Here is a 19171-nt window from a genome sequence, read left to right on the forward strand (position 1 = left end):
ATGGCATGAAGAAACAATCTCATTGAACAATTCTTCTGTCCAATGGCTGTTACTTTACAAATTGGTGTATTTCCAGGTTAAACTGCAACCATCTGTCTCACGGGTCATTCTGAGATTTGGGGTCTTCTGTGCTACTCAGGTTCACTGATCACCCTGATAAAATTCTCTCCCCCTTTTCCTTCTGGAGAGTAAACTAAACACAAAAAATAGTCATGCCGCTCCTCACCCTTCTCCCGTCTCCCTCTGTGCACTTTCCTCCCAACATCACCCTCTTATCTGACTCACAAATTACTAAAAAATTTTTATATATGTGTGTGTGTGTATATAAAGCTGTTCCATAAGTCTCTGTTAAAACAGGGGCAATCAGTAACTACCGCAAACTTACTTTATTTTAAAATATGGTTGGATATAGACATCAGGAAAGAAAGAACAAACAAACCTTAATAAACACAAAATCTTATTTTTTTCATAACAGTATTTTTGTCTCCCTTTTAAAAACGGAAGGTAACAAATATTGAGCCCTATAGTTCATTGAAGTCAAACAACTAGAAACCTTCCCCTCTTATTTCTAGATGTACCAGGTCCTGTTGGAATACCATTCCTGGCTCACAACCTGACCAATGACTCCTGCAAGCTGACATGGTTCTCACCAGAAGATGATGGAGGCTCTCCCATCACCAATTATGTCATTGAAAAGCGGGAAGCTGACCGCAGGGCATGGACCCCAGTGACATACACAGTTACCCGACACAATGCTACCGTCCAGGGTCTCATTCAAGGAAAAGCCTACTTTTTCCGAATTGCGGCTGAAAATAGTATTGGCATGGGCCCATTTGTTGAGACCACAGATGCTATTGTCATAAGAGATCCAATCAGTAAGTACAGTTTAAAACAATCTCATCCTTAATCACTTCTTCACTCATTTAATCAAAGACTATAGTGACAAAATAGATGTATAAATAAATGCCAAACATTTCTTTCATTTGACAAATACTCAGTATCTGATGTTGGTTCTATTTGAATGTGACTGTGAAAGAGGTTATGGGAATACATATGCCTCAGATCCTTCCATATAATACTGTCCTTTTAAAATTTTCACTTAATGGCATAAACATGAAGCAGTTTCCTAACTCTGAAACTACCAGCTCTGGAGAACTTTCCTGAATTACCTGGTCTCAATTAACCTCTATTTTGTCATCTGGAAATCAGACTGTATTGGATCCCTTTTAGCTACTCATTTTATGTTGAGATCTCTTTCGTCACTTACCAATAGTTTAATGTTTAAATGCAATCCTCAGAAAGTAATATTTACCACATTCTCCTACATTTTTAACATTTCTCTCACTGTCACTCCACATCTGTAGCTGTACCAGAGCGTCCTGAAGACCTGGAAGTCAAAGAAGTTACCAAAGACTCTGTCACGTTGACTTGGAATCCCCCTAAGTATGATGGCGGATCTGAAATCATCAACTATGTCCTAGAAAGCCGTCTCATTGGAACTGAGAAGTTCCACAAAGTTACAAGTGACAACTTGATGAGCCGGAAGTACACTGTGAAAGGCTTGAAAGAAGGTGATACCTATGAGTACCGTGTCAGTGCTGTCAATATTGTTGGACAAGGCAAACCATCATTTTGCACCAAGCCAATCACTTGCAAGGATGAGCTGGGTATGTGTCAAATGCAGCTTACACTCTGAAAACTTGTACACATGCAGATTTACTGTAAGACCTCAGTCAGACTGATTTGCCTTTATCATTATACATTTCAGCTCCTCCAACGCTTGACCTCGACTTCAGAGATAAGCTCACAGTTCGAGTTGGTGAAGCGTTCGCCCTCACTGGCCGTTACTCAGGCAAACCAAAGCCTAAAGTTTCTTGGTTCAAAGATGAAGCTGATGTGCTGGAAGATGACCGCACTCATATAAAGACCACCCCGACGACGCTTGCTCTAGAGAAGCTCAAGGCCAAGCGTTCAGATTCTGGCAAATACTGTGTGGTTGTGGAGAACAGTACAGGCTCCAGGAAGGGTGTCTGTCAAGTTAATGTTGTTGGTAAGTATTATTTAGCAAGTATGAGAAACATTCTGTTCTTTCCGGAGCAAAAGTGGAAATAACATTTTGTGCTGTGGTTTTTCTTTTTTTCTTTTATTCAGACCGTCCTGGACCACCAGTAGGACCAGTTATTTTTGATGAGGTGACAAAAGATTACATGGTTATCTCTTGGAAGCCACCTTTAGATGATGGAGGCAGTGAAATTACCAATTACATTATTGAGAAGAAGGAGGTGGGCAAAGACGTTTGGATGCCTGTGACATCTGCAAGTGCCAAAACAACATGCAAAGTTTCTAAACTGCTTGAAGGAAAAGATTATATTTTCCGGATACATGCTGAAAACCTGTATGGAATAAGTGATCCTCTGGTGTCTGATTCAATGAAAGCCAAAGATCGCTTCAGTATGCATCGTATTTCTTTTCAGTGATTTAATGTTTGCTGTTGTTACGGAAGAATTAAATCTCTAATACATTGTGCTAATGTTTGTTTTAGGGGTTCCTGATGCACCTGACCAGCCAATCGTTACAGAAGTTACCAAAGACTCTGCATTAGTCTCCTGGAACCAGCCACATGATGGAGGAAAGCCCATCACAAACTACATCCTGGAAAAGAGGGAAACTATGTCCAAACTATGGGCTAGAGTTACCAAAGAGCCTATCCATCCACACACTAAATTTAGGGTTCCTGATCTCCTAGAGGGGTGTCACTATGAATTCCGGGTTTCTGCAGAAAATGAAATTGGTATTGGAGACCCAAGTCCACCATCCAAACCAGTCTTTGCTAAAGACCCAATTGGTATAGTACTAAAGCATTCTTTCAGCTTTCATTTTATCTGAGTTTGTTTCCAGCTATATTCTAACTCTGTTTTGATTTTCTCTTTTGTTATGTAGCTAAACCAAGTCCACCTGTTAATCCTGAAGCAATAGATACAACATGTAATTCAGTTGATCTAACCTGGCAACCACCACGTCGTGATGGTGGGAGCAAGATTCTGGGTTACATTGTTGAGTACCAGAAAGTTGGAGATGAAGAATGGAAAAGAGCCAATCACACTCCTGAGTCTTGTCCTGAAACTAACTATAAAGTGACCGGTCTTCGGGATGGTCAATCCTATAAGTTCAGAGTAATAGCAGTTAATGCAGCTGGCGAGTCAGATCCAGCTCATGTTCCTGAGCCAGTGCTAGTAAAAGACAGGCTCGGTGAGTACAGACATTCTCAGTTGCCTCTGCAAGGAAGACAGGTTTCATTGTCTATGCTTAACTGTAAAGTACATGAACAAAGCAAATCTGAAAGTACCATTCTCTTTATTCTAGAACCCCCCGAGTTGATTCTGGATGCCAACATGGCAAGAGAACAACACATAAGGGTTGGTGATACTCTAAGGCTTAGTGCCGTCATCAAAGGAGTGCCATTCCCAAAAGTAACCTGGAAAAAGGAAGACAGAGAGGCTCCAACTAAAGCAAGAATTGATGTTACTCCAGTTGGCAGCAAGCTTGAAATTCGTAATGCTGCCCATGAAGATGGTGGCATTTACTCCTTAACAGTGGAGAATCCAGCTGGTTCAAAAACTGTCTCAGTAAAAGTACTCGTATTAGGTAAGAATTTTAGTGCTCGTGATGTCCTTAATGCAATAACATATAAATGTAACCCAATACATTTTGAGTTCTTAGCTGGATCAAATCACTTACATAACTGTGTTATTTAACACTTTTCAGATAAGCCTGGGCCACCTAGAGATCTGGAAGTCAGTGAAATAAGGAAAGATTCTTGTTACCTTACTTGGAAGGAACCCCTGGACGATGGTGGTTCTGTTATTACAAATTATGTGGTTGAGAGGAAAGATGTTGCCAGTGCCCAGTGGTCACCTCTTTCAACTACATCAAAGAAAAAGAGTCACTTGGCTAAGCATCTAAATGAAGGCAATCAGTATGTCTTCCGAGTCGCTGCTGAGAACCAGTATGGACGTGGTCCCTTTGTAGAAACACCTAAACCCATCAAAGCTGTGGATCCCCTACGTAAGTTGCTCTCTTTGGATACAAAAGTACTGTTTGACTGTCTTTGAGAATATTGTTTATTCATCATAACTTCTTCTGAAAAGATCCCCCAGGGCCACCCAAGAACCTACACCATGTGGATGTTGACAAGACTGAAGTCTCCCTTGTTTGGAATAAGCCAGACCGCGATGGTGGCTCTCCAATCACAGGATATTTGGTAGAATATCAGGAAGAGGGCACCGAAGACTGGATTAAGTTCAAGACCGTGACAAACTTAGAGTGTGTTGTTACTGGACTACAACAAGGAAAGACCTATAGATTCCGGGTAAAAGCTGAAAACATTGTGGGTCTTGGTCTCCCTGACACAACTATCCCAATAGAATGTCAAGAAAAACTAGGTAAATTTTAGATTGGCACTATTTTTTTCTTTTAAAATTATTTATATTGTGATATTATCCATATCCAAAGCAAAATCTAATTTCCTCGTGTTTACTTTCCAGTGCCTCCATCTGTGGAGCTGGATGTGAAATTAATTGAAGGCCTTGTGGTAAAAGCCGGAACTACAGTCAGATTCCCTGCCATTATAAGAGGCGTGCCCATTCCTACTGCAAAGTGGACAACCGATGGGAATGAGATTAAAACAGATGAACACTATACAGTTGAGACTGACAACTTCTCGTCAGTACTCACCATTAAGAACTGCTTAAGGAAAGACACCGGGGAATATCAGATCACAGTGTCCAATGCAGCCGGCACCAAAACAGTAGCCGTACATCTTACTGTTCTTGATGTTCCTGGTCCACCAACAGGCCCTATTAATATCCTGGAAGTTACCCCTGAATATATGACCATATCATGGCAGCCACCTAAGGATGATGGAGGAAGCCCTGTGATAAATTACATCGTTGAGAAAAAAGACACAAAGAAAGATACATGGGGTGTGGTATCTTCAGGTAGCAGCAAGACAAAGTTGAAAGTCCCACACCTGCAAAAGGGATATGAATATGTCTTCCGAGTGAAAGCAGAGAATAAGATTGGTATCGGCCCTCCTCTTGACTCTGTGCCTACTGTTGCTAAACATAAATTTAGTCCTCCATCTCCTCCTGGTAAACCAGTGGTTACTGACGTTACGGAAAATGCTGCAACAGTGGCGTGGACCCTGCCAAAATCTGATGGCGGGAGTCCAATAACTGGTTACTATCTGGAGCGTCGAGAAGTAACAGGCAAATGGGTGCGAGTCAACAAGACTCCTCTAGCGGACCTGAAGTTCAGAGTGACTGGACTCTATGAGGGAAATACATATGAGTTTAGAGTGTTTGCTGAGAATCTTGCAGGACTAAGCAATCCATCCCCAAGTTCTGATCCAATAAAAGCTTGCCGGCCCATCAAACCACCTGGACCACCTATTAATCCTAAGCTGAAAGACAAGACCAGAGAATCAGCTGATCTGGTATGGACAAAGCCTCTCAGCGATGGTGGTAGCCCCATTCTGGGCTATGTTGTAGAATGTCAGAAAGCTGGGACAACACAGTGGAACAGGATTAACAAAGATGAACTCATTAGGCAGTGTGCCTTTAGGGTACCTGGACTCATCGAAGGAAATGAATACAGATTCCGTATAAAGGCAGCTAACATTGTGGGAGAAGGAGAGCCACGCGAACTAGCAGAATCTGTAATTGCAAAGGACATCCTTCATCCTCCAGAAGTAGAACTTGACGTAACCTGTCGTGATGTCATCACCGTCAGAGTAGGCCAGACTATCCGCATTCTTGCTCGGGTCAAAGGCAGACCTGAACCAGACATAACTTGGTCCAAGGAAGGCAAAGCAGTGGTCCGAGATAAGCGGGTTAACATAATTCACGACCTACCTCGTGTTGAGTTACAAATTAAAGAAGCTGTTAGAGCTGATCATGGCAAGTACATCATCTCGGCCAAGAACAGCAGTGGACATGCCCAGGGTTTTGCTATCGTTAATGTCCTTGACAGACCCGGGCCTTGCCAGAATTTAAAGGTCACCAATGTAACCAAAGAGAACTGTACAATTTCTTGGGAAAACCCACTAGACAATGGTGGCTCAGAAATAACAAACTTTATAGTGGAATATCGCAAACCAAATCAGAAAGGCTGGTCAATTGTCGCCTCAGATGTCACTAAGCGATTAATCAAGGCCAACCTCTTAGCCAACAACGAATACTATTTCCGAGTTTGTGCAGAGAATAAAGTAGGTGTTGGGCCAACCATTGAAACCAAAACTCCAATTCTGGCTATTAACCCTATTGATAGACCAGGGGAGCCCGAAAACCTTCATATTGCAGACAAAGGAAAGACATTTGTCTATCTAAAATGGAGGCGGCCTGATTATGATGGTGGTAGCCCAAATCTATCATATCACGTTGAACGGAGGCTGAAGGGCTCTCCTGATTGGGAAAGAGTGCATAAAGGAAGCATTAAAGAAACCCACTACATGGTTGACAAATGTGTTGAAAACCAGATTTATGAGTTCAGAGTGCAAACAAAGAATGAAGGTGGGGAAAGTGACTGGGTAAAGACAGAGGAAGTTGTTGTGAAGGAAGACCTACAGAAACCAGTACTCGATCTGAAATTAAGTGGTGTGCTCACTGTCAAAGCAGGAGACACCATTCGACTTGAGGCAGGTGTTAGAGGCAAACCGTTTCCAGAAGTTTCATGGACCAAGGACAAAGATGCTACAGACTTAACAAGATCACCAAGGGTCAAGATTGACACCAGCGGTGATTCGTCTAAATTTTCTCTCACTAAGGCGAAGCGAAGTGATGGTGGTAAATACGTAATTACAGCAACTAACACGGCTGGCAGTTTTGTGGCCTTTGCCACTGTGAATGTTTTAGATAAGCCTGGCCCTGTAAGAAATCTGAAAATTACTGATGTGTGTAGTGACAGGTGTTCTCTTCGCTGGGATCCACCGGAGGATGATGGTGGCTGTGAGATCCAAAATTATATTTTAGAAAAATGTGAGAGCAAGAGAATGGTTTGGTCCACCTTTTCCTCTACTATCTTAACACCTGGTACTACAGTAACACGTCTCATAGAAGGAAATGAATATATCTTCAGAGTCCGTGCAGAAAATAAGATAGGCACAGGGCCTCCAACAGAAACTAAGCCAGTCATTGCAAAAACCAAATATGATAAACCTGGTCGCCCTGATCCCCCAGAAGTCACTAAAGTAAGCAAAGAAGAGATGACCGTGGTTTGGACGCCACCTGAATATGATGGTGGAAAGTCCATCACAGGATACTACTTGGAGAAAAAGGAAAAACATTCAGTGCGATGGGTCCCTGTCAACAAGAGTGCAGTTCCCGAGAGACGTCTGAAAGTACAGAATCTCCTTCCAGGACATGAGTATCAGTTCCGTGTCAAGGCAGAAAATGAAGTTGGAATTGGAGAACCAAGCTTGCCATCAAGACCAGTGGTGGCAAAAGACCCCATAGGTATGATGTTCTTGTTTTTCTTTGGTATTATATCAACTCTTAATCTCAAATGCAGAGGTATTAGACAAGTAAGTTAAATCCACAACATCAAAACTTTATCTTAGCCAGTATTTTTCCAAATAGATCTTTTACCAAACCACCTAAAATATACGAACAATGGTAGATTCTAAATTTACAAAGGAAAATAAGGAGGACTTAGTTAGCAACTGAGAAATTGAATGTACTATCTGTGGTTAATTAAGAATAGACTGTATAAAATTATACATTAACATATCACTAGTAGTGGTTAACCAAATGTAAATTTATTCTTACGTAATTTACTTTCAGAACCACCTGGTCCACCGACCAATCTCAAAGTGGTTGATACAACCAAAAGTTCCATAACTCTTGGTTGGGGAAAACCAGTGTATGATGGTGGTGCACCAATCATTGGCTATGTTGTGGAAATGAGACCTAAAAAAGCAGACATGTCACCGGATGAAGGCTGGAAAAGGTGCAATGCTGCAGCGCAACTTGTCCGCATGGAATTCACCGTGACCAGCTTGGATGAAAACCAGGAATATGAGTTCAGGGTTTGTGCCCAAAACCAAGTTGGCATCGGGCGCCCTGCAGAACTAAAGGATGCTATTAAACCTAAAGAAATCCTAGGTGAGGCCCTAGGTTATCACTTGGTTCATTGTTTCGCTTCTCACATGACTTCCCCACATTCTGAAGTCAACTAATGGCCTTCATGTCATTTGTAGAACCTCCGGAGATTGACTTGGATGCCAGCATGAGAAAACTGGTCACCGTGAGGGCAGGATGCCCCATCCGACTATTTGCCATCGTGAGAGGGCGACCAGCCCCTAAGGTCACCTGGAGAAAAGTGGGTATTGATAATGTGGTCAGAAAGGGACAGGTCGATTTGGTTGACACCATGGCCTTCCTTGTCATCCCCAATTCTACGCGTGACGACTCAGGAAAATACTCTTTGACGCTTGTGAACCCAGCGGGAGAAAAGGCCGTGTTTGTGAATGTCAGAGTATTAGGTGGGTGGTGAAAAACTGTCTTCTTCCCCTTCAAAAATCTCCTTAGTTAATCAGGAGGCTGAGGGAACTCATATATCTAATCTTGTGGTTCTTTACAGATACCCCTGGGCCCGTGTCTGATTTAAAAGTTTCAGATGTCACTAAAACATCGTGCCACATTTCCTGGGGCCCTCCCGAGAATGATGGCGGGAGCCAGGTGACACATTATATTGTGGAGAAACGTGAGGCCGAGAGAAAGACATGGTCGACAGTCACCCCAGAAGTGAAGAAAACGAGCTTCCATGTCACCAATCTTGTCCCCGGGACAGAATATTTCTTCAGAGTGACTGCTGTCAATGAGTATGGCCCTGGTGTCCCAACAGATGTCCCCAAACCAGTGCTTGCGACGGACCCTCTAAGTAAGTCACATCCTTTCTCCCCTCTCCTAACCCCAGTCCCCGACTTCAGTCAACTCAAGACACCAAACAGTTACCAGATACCAAAACCCTAAAGGGCTTTAACTCGTAGAAACCTACGCAGCACAAAAGAATATCTCACTCTCTCACTGAAGACTTTTGATCTGCCTCATCGAGTACTTTTTACTCTCAACAGCCCGAATCACATTTCCCACATACTTTGAAGCAGGTGGCATATGAAAACATTAATGTATATTACAAAGGGATGGATTTGGCGACCTGGACAGTTTTTTCTTAATCGCGTTTTTCTTCCAGGTGAGCCGGATCCACCCAGGAAACTCGAGGTTACTGAAATGACAAAGAACAGCGCTGTGTTAGCCTGGTTACCGCCCCTGCGTGATGGAGGCGCTAAAATCGACGGCTACATCGTTAGTTACAGGGAAGAGGAGCAGCCTGCAGATCGCTGGACAGAGTACTCAGTGGTGAAAGACCTCAGCCTGGTTGTCACTGGCCTCAAGGAAGGGAAGAAATACAAATTTAGAGTAGCGGCCAGAAATGCCGTGGGAGTCAGTTTGCCGAGAGAAGCTGAAGGCGTGTACGAAGCCAAGGAACAGCTGTGTAAGTGGACACTGAGTCATTTTTATCACGTGATAATAGTTTACAAGAATTTTCTTTTGACGTGGAAACATTTATCCCCGAAGAATCTAATTCCAGAAATACCTGAAATATAGGAGAGAATAGTGGTTTTCAAACATTTACACCCACAACGCATGGTAAAACAACTTAAATCATGACACAGTACACACATACATACATACATATATATATATATATATATATATATATATAACTTTAAAAAGAAGTTTCTTAGAGCAACACCCATCCTTATTATGTATGCTAGACTCTGGTATTTTCAATTCAATCTGGTTCTTTTTAAAAAGTATTAGCAGTGATGCAAACATCCCCTGGAACCTGCTAATGGGTTGTTATTCACCACTTGAAAAACACTAGTATAGTTCCTCATTAGAGGAAATTTAACCTCCCCACAAAATTAATGTATCTTCATCTTACTTTCAGTGCCACCCAAGATCCTCATGCCAGAGCAAATTACTATCAAAGCTGGGAAGAAACTCCGAATCGAAGCCCATGTGTATGGAAAGCCTAATCCGGTCTGTAAATGGAAAAAAGGAGAAGATGACGTTGTTACCTCCAGCCACCTGGCTGTGCATAAAGCAGACAATTCTTCAATTCTGATCATAAAAGATGTTACTAGGAAAGACAGCGGTTACTATAGCCTCACTGCAGAGAACAGTTCTGGGACAGACACTCAGAAAATCAAAGTCATCGTCATGGGTAGGTTCAGCATTAGACAAACAGCCATCCACATGTGAAGATCAGAAGCATTTTTTCCAGTCCCATTCCTATCCTTACCTTTTCTCTCCTCTTGGTTCACGCAGACGCTCCTGGACCCCCCCAGCCTCCGTTTGACATTTCTGACATAGACGCTGATGCCTGCTCCCTGTCCTGGCACATTCCTCTGGAGGATGGAGGCAGCAACATCACCAATTACATTGTGGAGAAGTGTGACGTGAGCCGAGGTGACTGGGTGACAGCACTAGCGTCAGTGACAAAAACTAACTGCAGGGTTGGGAAACTGATCCCAGGCCAAGAGTACATCTTCCGGGTCCGTGCCGAGAATCGATTTGGCATTTCAGAGCCTCTCACGTCTCCCAAGATGGTGGCTAAGTTCCCATTTGGTATGTTCCTTTCAGGATGAAAAACTGAACTGCTTTCTTTCTAATCTGTTGCGTAGGCTGGAAACTGACATTTCCCTGGTCTTCATCTCCAGGTGTTCCCAGTGAACCCAAGAACGCACGCGTCACTAAAGTCAACAAAGACTGCATCTTCGTGGCATGGGACAGGCCCGACAGCGATGGAGGCAGCCCCATCACTGGTTACCTGATTGAACGCAAAGAAAGAAACAGTTTGCTCTGGGTGAAAGCCAATGACACTCCTGTCCGGTCAACTGAATATCCCTGTGCTGGCCTGGTAGAAGGCCTTGAGTATTCATTCAGAATCTATGCCCTAAACAAAGCTGGATCCAGCCCACCCAGCAAACCAACTGAATATGTGACTGCAAGAACTCCAATTGGTAATTATTTTTTTAAGTATTATGAGGACACATTTAAATCTTGGCATCTCTAAATGTTACTGTTTCCATTCAGGAATATATTCTGGGTGATACAGTGAAAAAGAACATTTCTGCTGTTAAGACAAATGCTAAGAATATCTCTTTTGGTTCTAGATCCTCCTGGCAAGCCTGAAGTCATTGATGTTTCCAAGAGTACGGTATCTCTTGTCTGGGCTCGTCCTAAGCATGATGGAGGCAGCAAAATTATTGGCTATTTCGTAGAAGCTTGCAAACTTCCTGGTGATAAGTGGATACGGTGTAATACTTCACCTCACCAGATTCCCCAGGAAGAGTTCACAGTGACTGGCTTAGAAGAGAATGCTCAGTATCAATTCAGAGCAATTGCCAAGACCGCAGTAAATATTAGCCAGCCTTCTGAACCTTCCGATCCAGTGACTATCATGGCAGAAAGTGGTAAGATTCTGTTGGACATTCTAGGCAAAGGAAGACATCACTCATAATATATGTTTCCCCTAATAAAAAACTAAATCTACATCTATGAAAATAGGGACAAATAAAATCATAGGTACTTTGTATACAGACATTAAAAATTATGATTATAGAGAATCTTAATAACATGTTAAACTAAAAAGACAGCAAACCGTGAAGACCACATACTTTTAACCATACACGTGCACAGAAAGATGCCCCCCAAAAATGCACCAAAGTGATAAGAGTGAAGCTTTCAGGATGCTGGGATGGTGGATAATATCTTTCCTTTTTTTTATACTGTCAGCATTATCAAATTTTGGCATTAAACTTGTATTTCTTTTATAATGAATAGTTACTTTAAGAAAATCCCATCTTGAAAAAGATAGCCTATTTATTTCTCACTTTTACAAATAAGCATTATATAATATAGCTTTGCATATATTAAATCCCTTTATCTTACTTCTTTCCAGTGCCTCCCAGGATAGACCTGAGTGTGGCTATGAAATCTTTGCTTACTGTGAAAGCTGGAACCAACGTTTGCCTGGATGCTACTGTCTTTGGCAAACCGAAGCCCACAATCTCTTGGAAGAAGGATGGCACACTGCTGAAACCATCGGAAGGGATCAAGATGGCCACGAAGCGGAACCTGTGCACCCTGGAGCTGTTCAGTGTGACCCGGAAAGACTCAGGGGACTACACCATCACTGCTGAAAACCCAAGTGGCTCCAAATCAGCTACTATCAAGCTCAAAGTATTAGGTAACTAAAACACTTCACTAGACTCTCAGGCTTTACTTTGGTTAATGTGATGTCATAGAATTTACAAAATAACATGTGAGAAAAGATACCTAACTTGATGTATCTTTTGTCATCATGGAATTATTCTCAACACAGAACAGTAGTGTTTTACAGCTGAAAAGACCATTAGAGATCACGTATTCCAGATACTTAATTTTAGATATGAGGAAATTAAGATCTGGAGAAAAGTAACTTGCAAGGTCATATGGGAAGTTAATAACAGTATAAAGACAGCAACCCGGGTCTCCAGTCCTCCACTCTGTTCATCCCCTATTTCATATGTTTGGGAAAAAGACTTAACTTTTCTTTCTTATCCTTTCAGATAAACCAGGTCCTCCAGCATCTGTTAAAATCAACAAAATGTATTCGGATCGTGCAATGCTTTCTTGGGAACCTCCTCTTGAAGATGGAGGCTCAGAAATCACCAACTACATTGTTGACAAACGTGAAACGAGCAGACCCAACTGGGCTCAAGTCTCTGCTACTGTGCCCATCACCAGCTGCAGTGTGGAGAAACTGATAGAGGGCCACGAGTACCAGTTCCGAATTTGTGCTGAAAATAAATACGGAGTGGGCGACCCGATCTTAACTGAGCCAGCAATTGCCAAAAACCCATACGGTAAGAACGTTTTCCTGCAGTTTTTCATTCTGCTTTTTAAATATTACCTTTTAGACCGGGACATAAACCTGTCGGTTAACCTCTGCAGACCCTCCTGGACGCTGTGACCCCCCTGTTATTAGCAACGTAACCAAGGACCACATGACAGTCAGCTGGAAGCCCCCAGCAGATGACGGTGGGTCCCCCATCACCGGCTATTTGGTTGAAAAGCGGGAAACCCACGCAGTTAACTGGACTAAAGTCAACAGAAAACCTGTGATAGAAAGAACAATAAAAGCAACAGGTCTCCAAGAAGGCACAGAATATGAGTTCCGAGTGATAGCCATCAACAAGGCTGGACCAGGCAAACCCAGTGATGCCTCCAAAGCTGTTTATGCCCAAGATCCTCTGTGTAAGTTTTCATGGAAGAGTCCCACAGCTGTGTGATAATCAGCATTCAACAACCAGGAATGACATTTTAATGAAATTTTTCTATTATCATCCTCAGATCCTCCTGGACCACCAGCTTTCCCCAAAGTATATGACACAACCCGGAGCTCTGTGAGTCTATCTTGGGGCAAGCCAGCCTATGACGGGGGCAGTCCTATCATTGGTTACCTTGTTGAAGTGAAACGAGCTGATTCGGATAACTGGGTGAGGTGCAATTTACCACAGAAGCTCCAGAAAACCCACTTTGAGGTTACCGGCCTAATGGAAAACACAGAATACCAGTTCCGTGTGTATGCCGTTAATAAGATTGGATACAGTGACCCCAGCGATGTGCCCGACAAACACTGTCCCAAGGACATTTTAAGTAAGTATTACCAGGAGAAATATACAGAACTCTTTTCATCAGTCATACTGTAAGAAGGAATATATAGAACTCCTCTATGTAGATTCATTTATTTACAAGTTTTAGGGTTGGTAACTCTAGAAGTATGTTGTAGGAGAGCTGGGTTGGTACTTTATGGTACTGTGTAACAAGCCAAATGGAAGGCAAGGTGATTTGTGGTTTTGAAATGCTTTTCTTACTTACCTGAGAATTTCCTGTCTTCAAAAGATTATGGAATATAGGGATTTTATTGAGAATAAAAAGTTGTTGTTTTTTTTTAAAAAATAAGTAGTGAGCCATTTCGGAGAAGGAAATGGCAACCCTCTCCAGTACTCTTGCCTGGAGAATCCCAGGGACAGAGGATCCTGGTGGGCTGCTGTCCATAGAGTCACACAGTCAGACACGACTGAAGCGACTTAGCATGTATGTATGCATTGGAGAAGGAAATGGCAACCCACTCCAGTATTCTTGCCTGGAGAATCCCAGGGACAGAGGAGCCTGGTGGGCTGCTGTCCATGGGGTTGCACAGAGTCAGACATGACTGAAGTGACTTAGCAGCAGCAGCAGTGAGCTATTTATTATTCTTAGGTTTTTATTTTCTCTTCTAATCCACCCCTCTCCATCTTAATTTCTTTTCCCACCATTTCTTGTATTCACTTATTCTCCCTAATCAATGCTCCTACTACTTTGAATTACACTTCACCCACTGTGTACTTTTCTTCCTACAAAGAAATAAAGAAAGTCAGAGTGTATAGCAGAGTGCTTTCACTGGAAGAAAGCCCAAAATCAGTCATCTACTTGTAAAATACAGAGAGTTTAAGAGTATGTAAGGTTCATGAGATAAGGAGATGCAGATCCTCCAGGGAAAACGTGGGTTGGGCCATAGGATACTAGAAAATAGAAATGTCAGTAATTATTACAGAGTCTTAAGATAGTTGGTAAAAGTTTTGAGGATTATATTAAGAATTCTTTTAAGAACTAGAAATCAGAAACATATTTTAGGAGTTATCAGGCCAGTCCTTGGAAATACACATTACTCTAACGTTCTTCACTCCAATGGTGAACAGTTCCACCTGAAGGAGAACTTGACGCTGATTTGAGGAAGACCCTCATATTGCGTGCTGGAGTTACCATGAGACTGTACGTGCCAGTGAAAGGACGTCCACCTCCCAAGATAACTTGGTCTAAACCAAACGTCAATCTAAGAGAAAGGGTTGGACTGGACATAAAGTCCACTGACTTTGACACCTTCTTGCGCTGTGAAAAGGTGAACAAATATGACGCAGGAAAATACATCTTGACTCTGGAGAACAGCTGTGGTAAAAAGGAATATACCATTGTAGTGAAAGTGCTTGGTAAGTCTACATGGAGAAACAATCATATATATGTTTAAAATGTAGCCAATGTGTTTTTTAGGTATTCATTTCTTATTTACCCGCTATTTATTCAGATACTCCTGGGCCACCCGTCAATGTGACGGTCAAAGAAATATCCAAAGATTCTGCTTATGTTACCTGGGATCCTCCCATTATTGATGGTGGAAGCCCCATCATAAACTATGTGGTAGAAAAGCGTGATGCAGAGAGGAAGTCCTGGTCTACTGTAACAACAGAGTGCTCAAAAACAAGCTTCAGAGTATCCAACCTGGAGGAGGGAAAATCCTACTTCTTCAGGGTGTTTGCTGAAAACGAGTATGGCATTGGTGATCCCGGTGAGACACGTGATGCTGTCAAAGCTTCCGGTAAGCAAATGAGGCTACCACCCCATCACTCTGAGTGACACCTTACCCCGGTTTTCTGGGGCTTAGACTCATCATTTCTCCTTTGCTCTAGAAACCCCTGGACCAGTGGTGGACCTGAAGGTGACCTCTGTCACCAAGTCATCTTGCAGCATAGGCTGGAAGAAGCCTCGCAGCGATGGTGGAAGTCGAATCACTGGATATGTCGTTGATTTCCTGACTGAAGAAAATAAGTGGCAACGAGTCATGAAATCATTAAGCTTACAGTACACCACAAAAGACTTGACTGAAGGGAAGGAATATACCTTCCGAGTGAGCGCTGAGAATGAAAATGGAGAAGGCACCCCAAGTGAAATCACTGCTGTGGCGAAGGATGATGTCGGTAAGCCCTTAGCCATCATCTCCATTTCCCCTTTGTCATCAAAAGTGCACTCTTGGGACTTCCCTGGCAGTCCAGTGATTAAGACTTCACCTTCCAATACATGGGGTTCTCAAGTTCGATCCCTGGTCTGGGAGTTAAGATCCTACATGCTAAATGGCCAAAAAACCAAAGCATAAAACAGAAATAACATCGTAACAAATTCTATAGAGACTTTTAAAATGCTCCGTATAAAAAACTAAAAGTGCTCTTGAGCCCTATTCCCTGGCTTACATAAAAACCCTCTAAAAACTATAATGATCTGAAAAAACTAACTGCCTGGCATTAAAAAATGACTTATCTCTGCTGTTTTACAGTGGCTCCTGACCTTGACTTAAAGGACCTACCTGATTTGTGCTACTTGGCCAAAGAAAACAGCAATTTCCGTCTTAAGATCCCCATAAAAGGCAAGCCAGTTCCATCCGTGACCTGGAAGAAAGGGGAAGACCCTCTAGCAACAGACACAAGAGTCAGTGTTGAATCATCTGCAGTTAACACCACTCTTGTCGTATATGATTGCCGAAAATCTGATGCTGGAAAATACACAATCACACTGAAGAATGTGGCTGGCACCAAGGAAGGGACTCTCACCATAAAAGTTGTCGGTAAGCCTGGCATCCCCACTGGACCGATCAAATTTGAAGAAGTCACAGCAGAAGCCGTAACCTTAAAGTGGGGTCCTCCGAAGGACGATGGAGGTTCTGAGATCACCAACTACATCCTAGAGAAGAGAGATTCTGTAAACAACAAGTGGGTGACTTGTGCCTCAGCCGTCCAGAAAACCACATTCAGGGTCATGAGACTCCACGAGGGGATGGAATACACCTTCCGGGTCAGTGCCGAGAATAAATACGGTGTAGGAGAGGGTCTGAAATCGGAGCCAATTGTTGCCAGACACCCATTTGGTAAGTGTCTCAAGGTCAGAAAACATAAAGCAGAACGTGGTTCCAGTTCATTTCAAATACATTCCTGATTATAAATCTTGAATTATCTGCTTTTTCCTAGATGTGCCTGATGCTCCCCCACCTCCCAATATCGTGGATGTCAGACATGACTCCGTATCTCTAACATGGACTGACCCCAGGAAAACTGGAGGCTCTCCAATTACAGGTATTTTGTTGGCTCTTATCCTAGAGCGTTTACGTTAATCTTCCTCCCCAAAAACAAGCTGAATCTGTGCTACTTCTTATAGTACTATCTGCACATCCAAAAGCATATGTCCCTTTTTTCAGTTCATCATGCATTCAGAACATTAAGAATTAAGTAAGCTAATTCATTAAGCTAACTTCATTTGCATGAAAACTCCTAATGTAATAGTTAATAAAGGCTTTCTAAATGATAGTATCTATTTTTATACGTTAAAATGTTTCAACAGAAGGTGCCATAAGTAAGTCTATTCCAGGAGCTAAAAATATCCCTATGGCTAGGTAATAAAAGTGTAGATACCAACAAGAACGATTATTTGTTCTGTGTATGTGTGTATTTAAAAATCAGGCTACATTTGTGCTTTCTCTGGGAACTGACACATCACTGGGTCTTTTATAGGGTATCACATCGAGTTCAAGGAAAGAAACAGCCTTTTGTGGAAGAGAGCTAATAAGACTCCTATTAGGATGAAAGAATTCAAAGTGACGGGACTAACTGAAGGTCTGGAATATGAGTTCCGAGTTATGGCAATCAATTTAGCAGGAGTAGGCAAACCAAGCCTGCCGTCAGAGCCAGTTGTGGCCCTTGATCCAATTGGTAAGTCATTATACAGAGACTTTGCATGATGTCTCTTTGTATTTCCTCATGGAGAAAACATTGGTGTGTGGCTGACTGGGTTGGTTCGTTTGTTGCTTTATTTTAGATCCTCCTGGCAAACCGGAGGTTATCAATGTAACAAGGAATTCAGTGACTCTCGTCTGGACTGAACCTAAATACGATGGTGGCCATAAGCTGACTGGGTATATAGTAGAGATGCGAGATCTTCCCTCTAAATCCTGGACGAAAGCCAACCATGTTAATGTCCCAGATTGTGCCTTTACTGTTACTGACCTTGTCGAGGGTGGAAAATATGAATTCCGAATTAGAGCAAAGAATACAGCAGGTGCTATCAGTGCTCCATCAGAAAGTACAGGAACCATTATCTGCAAAGATGAATACGGTAGGTCTATTTTATTTTTTATGCACATTCGAAAAAACAGTATATTAAGCCACCTTCCTTTTCTGATTACAATGTTTGTTTGTTTTTGTTTCCTTTGCAGAGGCACCAACCATTGTTCTTGATCCCACAATAAAAGATGGGCTAACAGTTAAAGCAGGAGATACCATCATTCTGAGTGCCATTAGCATTCTTGGCAAGCCTCTTCCAAAGTCCAGTTGGTCCAGGGCCGGAAAAGACATACGACCATCAGATATTGTTCAGATAACTTCAACCCCAACATCTTCCATGCTTGCTGTCAAGTATGCGACTAGAAAAGATGCTGGTGAATACACCATCACTGCAACTAATCCTTTTGGCACAAAGAGTGAACATGTGAAGGTGACAGTGCTTGATGTACCTGGTCCCCCAGGCCCCATCGAAATCAGTAATGTTTCTGCTGAAAAAGCAACACTCACATGGACACCTCCCTTGGAAGATGGTGGCTCACCAATTAAGTCCTATGTCCTGGAAAAGAGAGAAACCAGCCGACTTCTGTGGACAGTGGTTGCCGAAGATATTCAGTCTTGCAGGCATGTGGCAACCAAACTTATCCAAGGAAATGAGTATGTCTTCCGGGTCTCAGCTGTAAACCAATATGGCAAAGGAGAACCCGTACAGTCTGAACCTGTCAAAATGGTAGACAGATTTGGTAAGTACAGCATATAAGGGAATTGATGCATAAACCTTTGCAGCAGAGCTTAGGAAATCATAGATTTCTCACAAATTTGCTTCCTTTTCAGGTCCACCTGGCCCCCCTGGAAAGCCAGAGGTTTCCAATGTCACTAAAAACACTGCCACTATCAGCTGGAAAAGACCAGTGGATGACGGTGGCAGCGAGATCACAGGGTATCATGTAGAAAGGAGAGAGAAGAAAAGCTTGCGATGGGTGAGAGCAACAAAGACTCCAGTTTCTGATCTCAGATGCAAAGTGACAGGACTGCAAGAAGGAAACACCTACGAGTTCCGAGTCAGTGCAGAGAACAAAGCAGGAATTGGTCCACCTAGCAATGCTTCAGATCCTGTTCTAATGAAAGATGTTGCCTGTA

General features: G+C 42.5%; 1 protein-coding gene and 1 long non-coding RNA gene across 2 annotated transcripts in view; one reads left to right on the top strand and one right to left on the bottom strand.

Moving 5' to 3' along the window:
* TTN (titin) overlaps window positions 1–19171 on the top strand; it is a 275748-nt gene that overhangs the window by 206198 nt on the left and 50379 nt on the right. The window contains exons 275-305 of the mRNA XM_069577076.1: window positions 573–875; window positions 1365–1667; window positions 1769–2050; window positions 2152–2451; window positions 2543–2845; window positions 2941–3249; window positions 3364–3645; window positions 3766–4065; window positions 4149–4442; window positions 4545–7511; window positions 7839–8159; window positions 8255–8539; window positions 8638–8937; window positions 9250–9552; window positions 10012–10287; window positions 10392–10691; window positions 10784–11086; window positions 11240–11539; window positions 12028–12315; window positions 12677–12973; window positions 13062–13364; window positions 13461–13766; window positions 14852–15139; window positions 15235–15525; window positions 15617–15904; window positions 16258–16845; window positions 16946–17050; window positions 17486–17683; window positions 17790–18086; window positions 18187–18774; window positions 18866–19168. Coding sequence (XP_069433177.1) covers window positions 573–875; window positions 1365–1667; window positions 1769–2050; window positions 2152–2451; window positions 2543–2845; window positions 2941–3249; window positions 3364–3645; window positions 3766–4065; window positions 4149–4442; window positions 4545–7511; window positions 7839–8159; window positions 8255–8539; window positions 8638–8937; window positions 9250–9552; window positions 10012–10287; window positions 10392–10691; window positions 10784–11086; window positions 11240–11539; window positions 12028–12315; window positions 12677–12973; window positions 13062–13364; window positions 13461–13766; window positions 14852–15139; window positions 15235–15525; window positions 15617–15904; window positions 16258–16845; window positions 16946–17050; window positions 17486–17683; window positions 17790–18086; window positions 18187–18774; window positions 18866–19168 — 12171 coding nt within the window. The remainder of the gene's footprint in view (window positions 1–572; window positions 876–1364; window positions 1668–1768; window positions 2051–2151; window positions 2452–2542; window positions 2846–2940; window positions 3250–3363; window positions 3646–3765; window positions 4066–4148; window positions 4443–4544; window positions 7512–7838; window positions 8160–8254; window positions 8540–8637; window positions 8938–9249; window positions 9553–10011; window positions 10288–10391; window positions 10692–10783; window positions 11087–11239; window positions 11540–12027; window positions 12316–12676; window positions 12974–13061; window positions 13365–13460; window positions 13767–14851; window positions 15140–15234; window positions 15526–15616; window positions 15905–16257; window positions 16846–16945; window positions 17051–17485; window positions 17684–17789; window positions 18087–18186; window positions 18775–18865; window positions 19169–19171) is intronic.
* On the bottom strand, window positions 9089–18750 carry LOC138433824 (uncharacterized). Its single transcript, XR_011254474.1, has 9 exons — window positions 18251–18750; window positions 17978–18069; window positions 16532–16661; window positions 16288–16369; window positions 15828–16053; window positions 15572–15742; window positions 10366–10893; window positions 10006–10105; window positions 9089–9638 (listed from the first exon to the last, which is right to left on the bottom strand). It is a non-coding gene; the product is annotated as an uncharacterized lncRNA (long non-coding RNA).

The sequence above is a fragment of the Ovis canadensis genome, chromosome 2, assembly GCF_042477335.2.
Source record: "Ovis canadensis isolate MfBH-ARS-UI-01 breed Bighorn chromosome 2, ARS-UI_OviCan_v2, whole genome shotgun sequence".
In the NCBI taxonomy this organism is placed as follows: domain Eukaryota; kingdom Metazoa; phylum Chordata; class Mammalia; order Artiodactyla; family Bovidae; genus Ovis; species Ovis canadensis.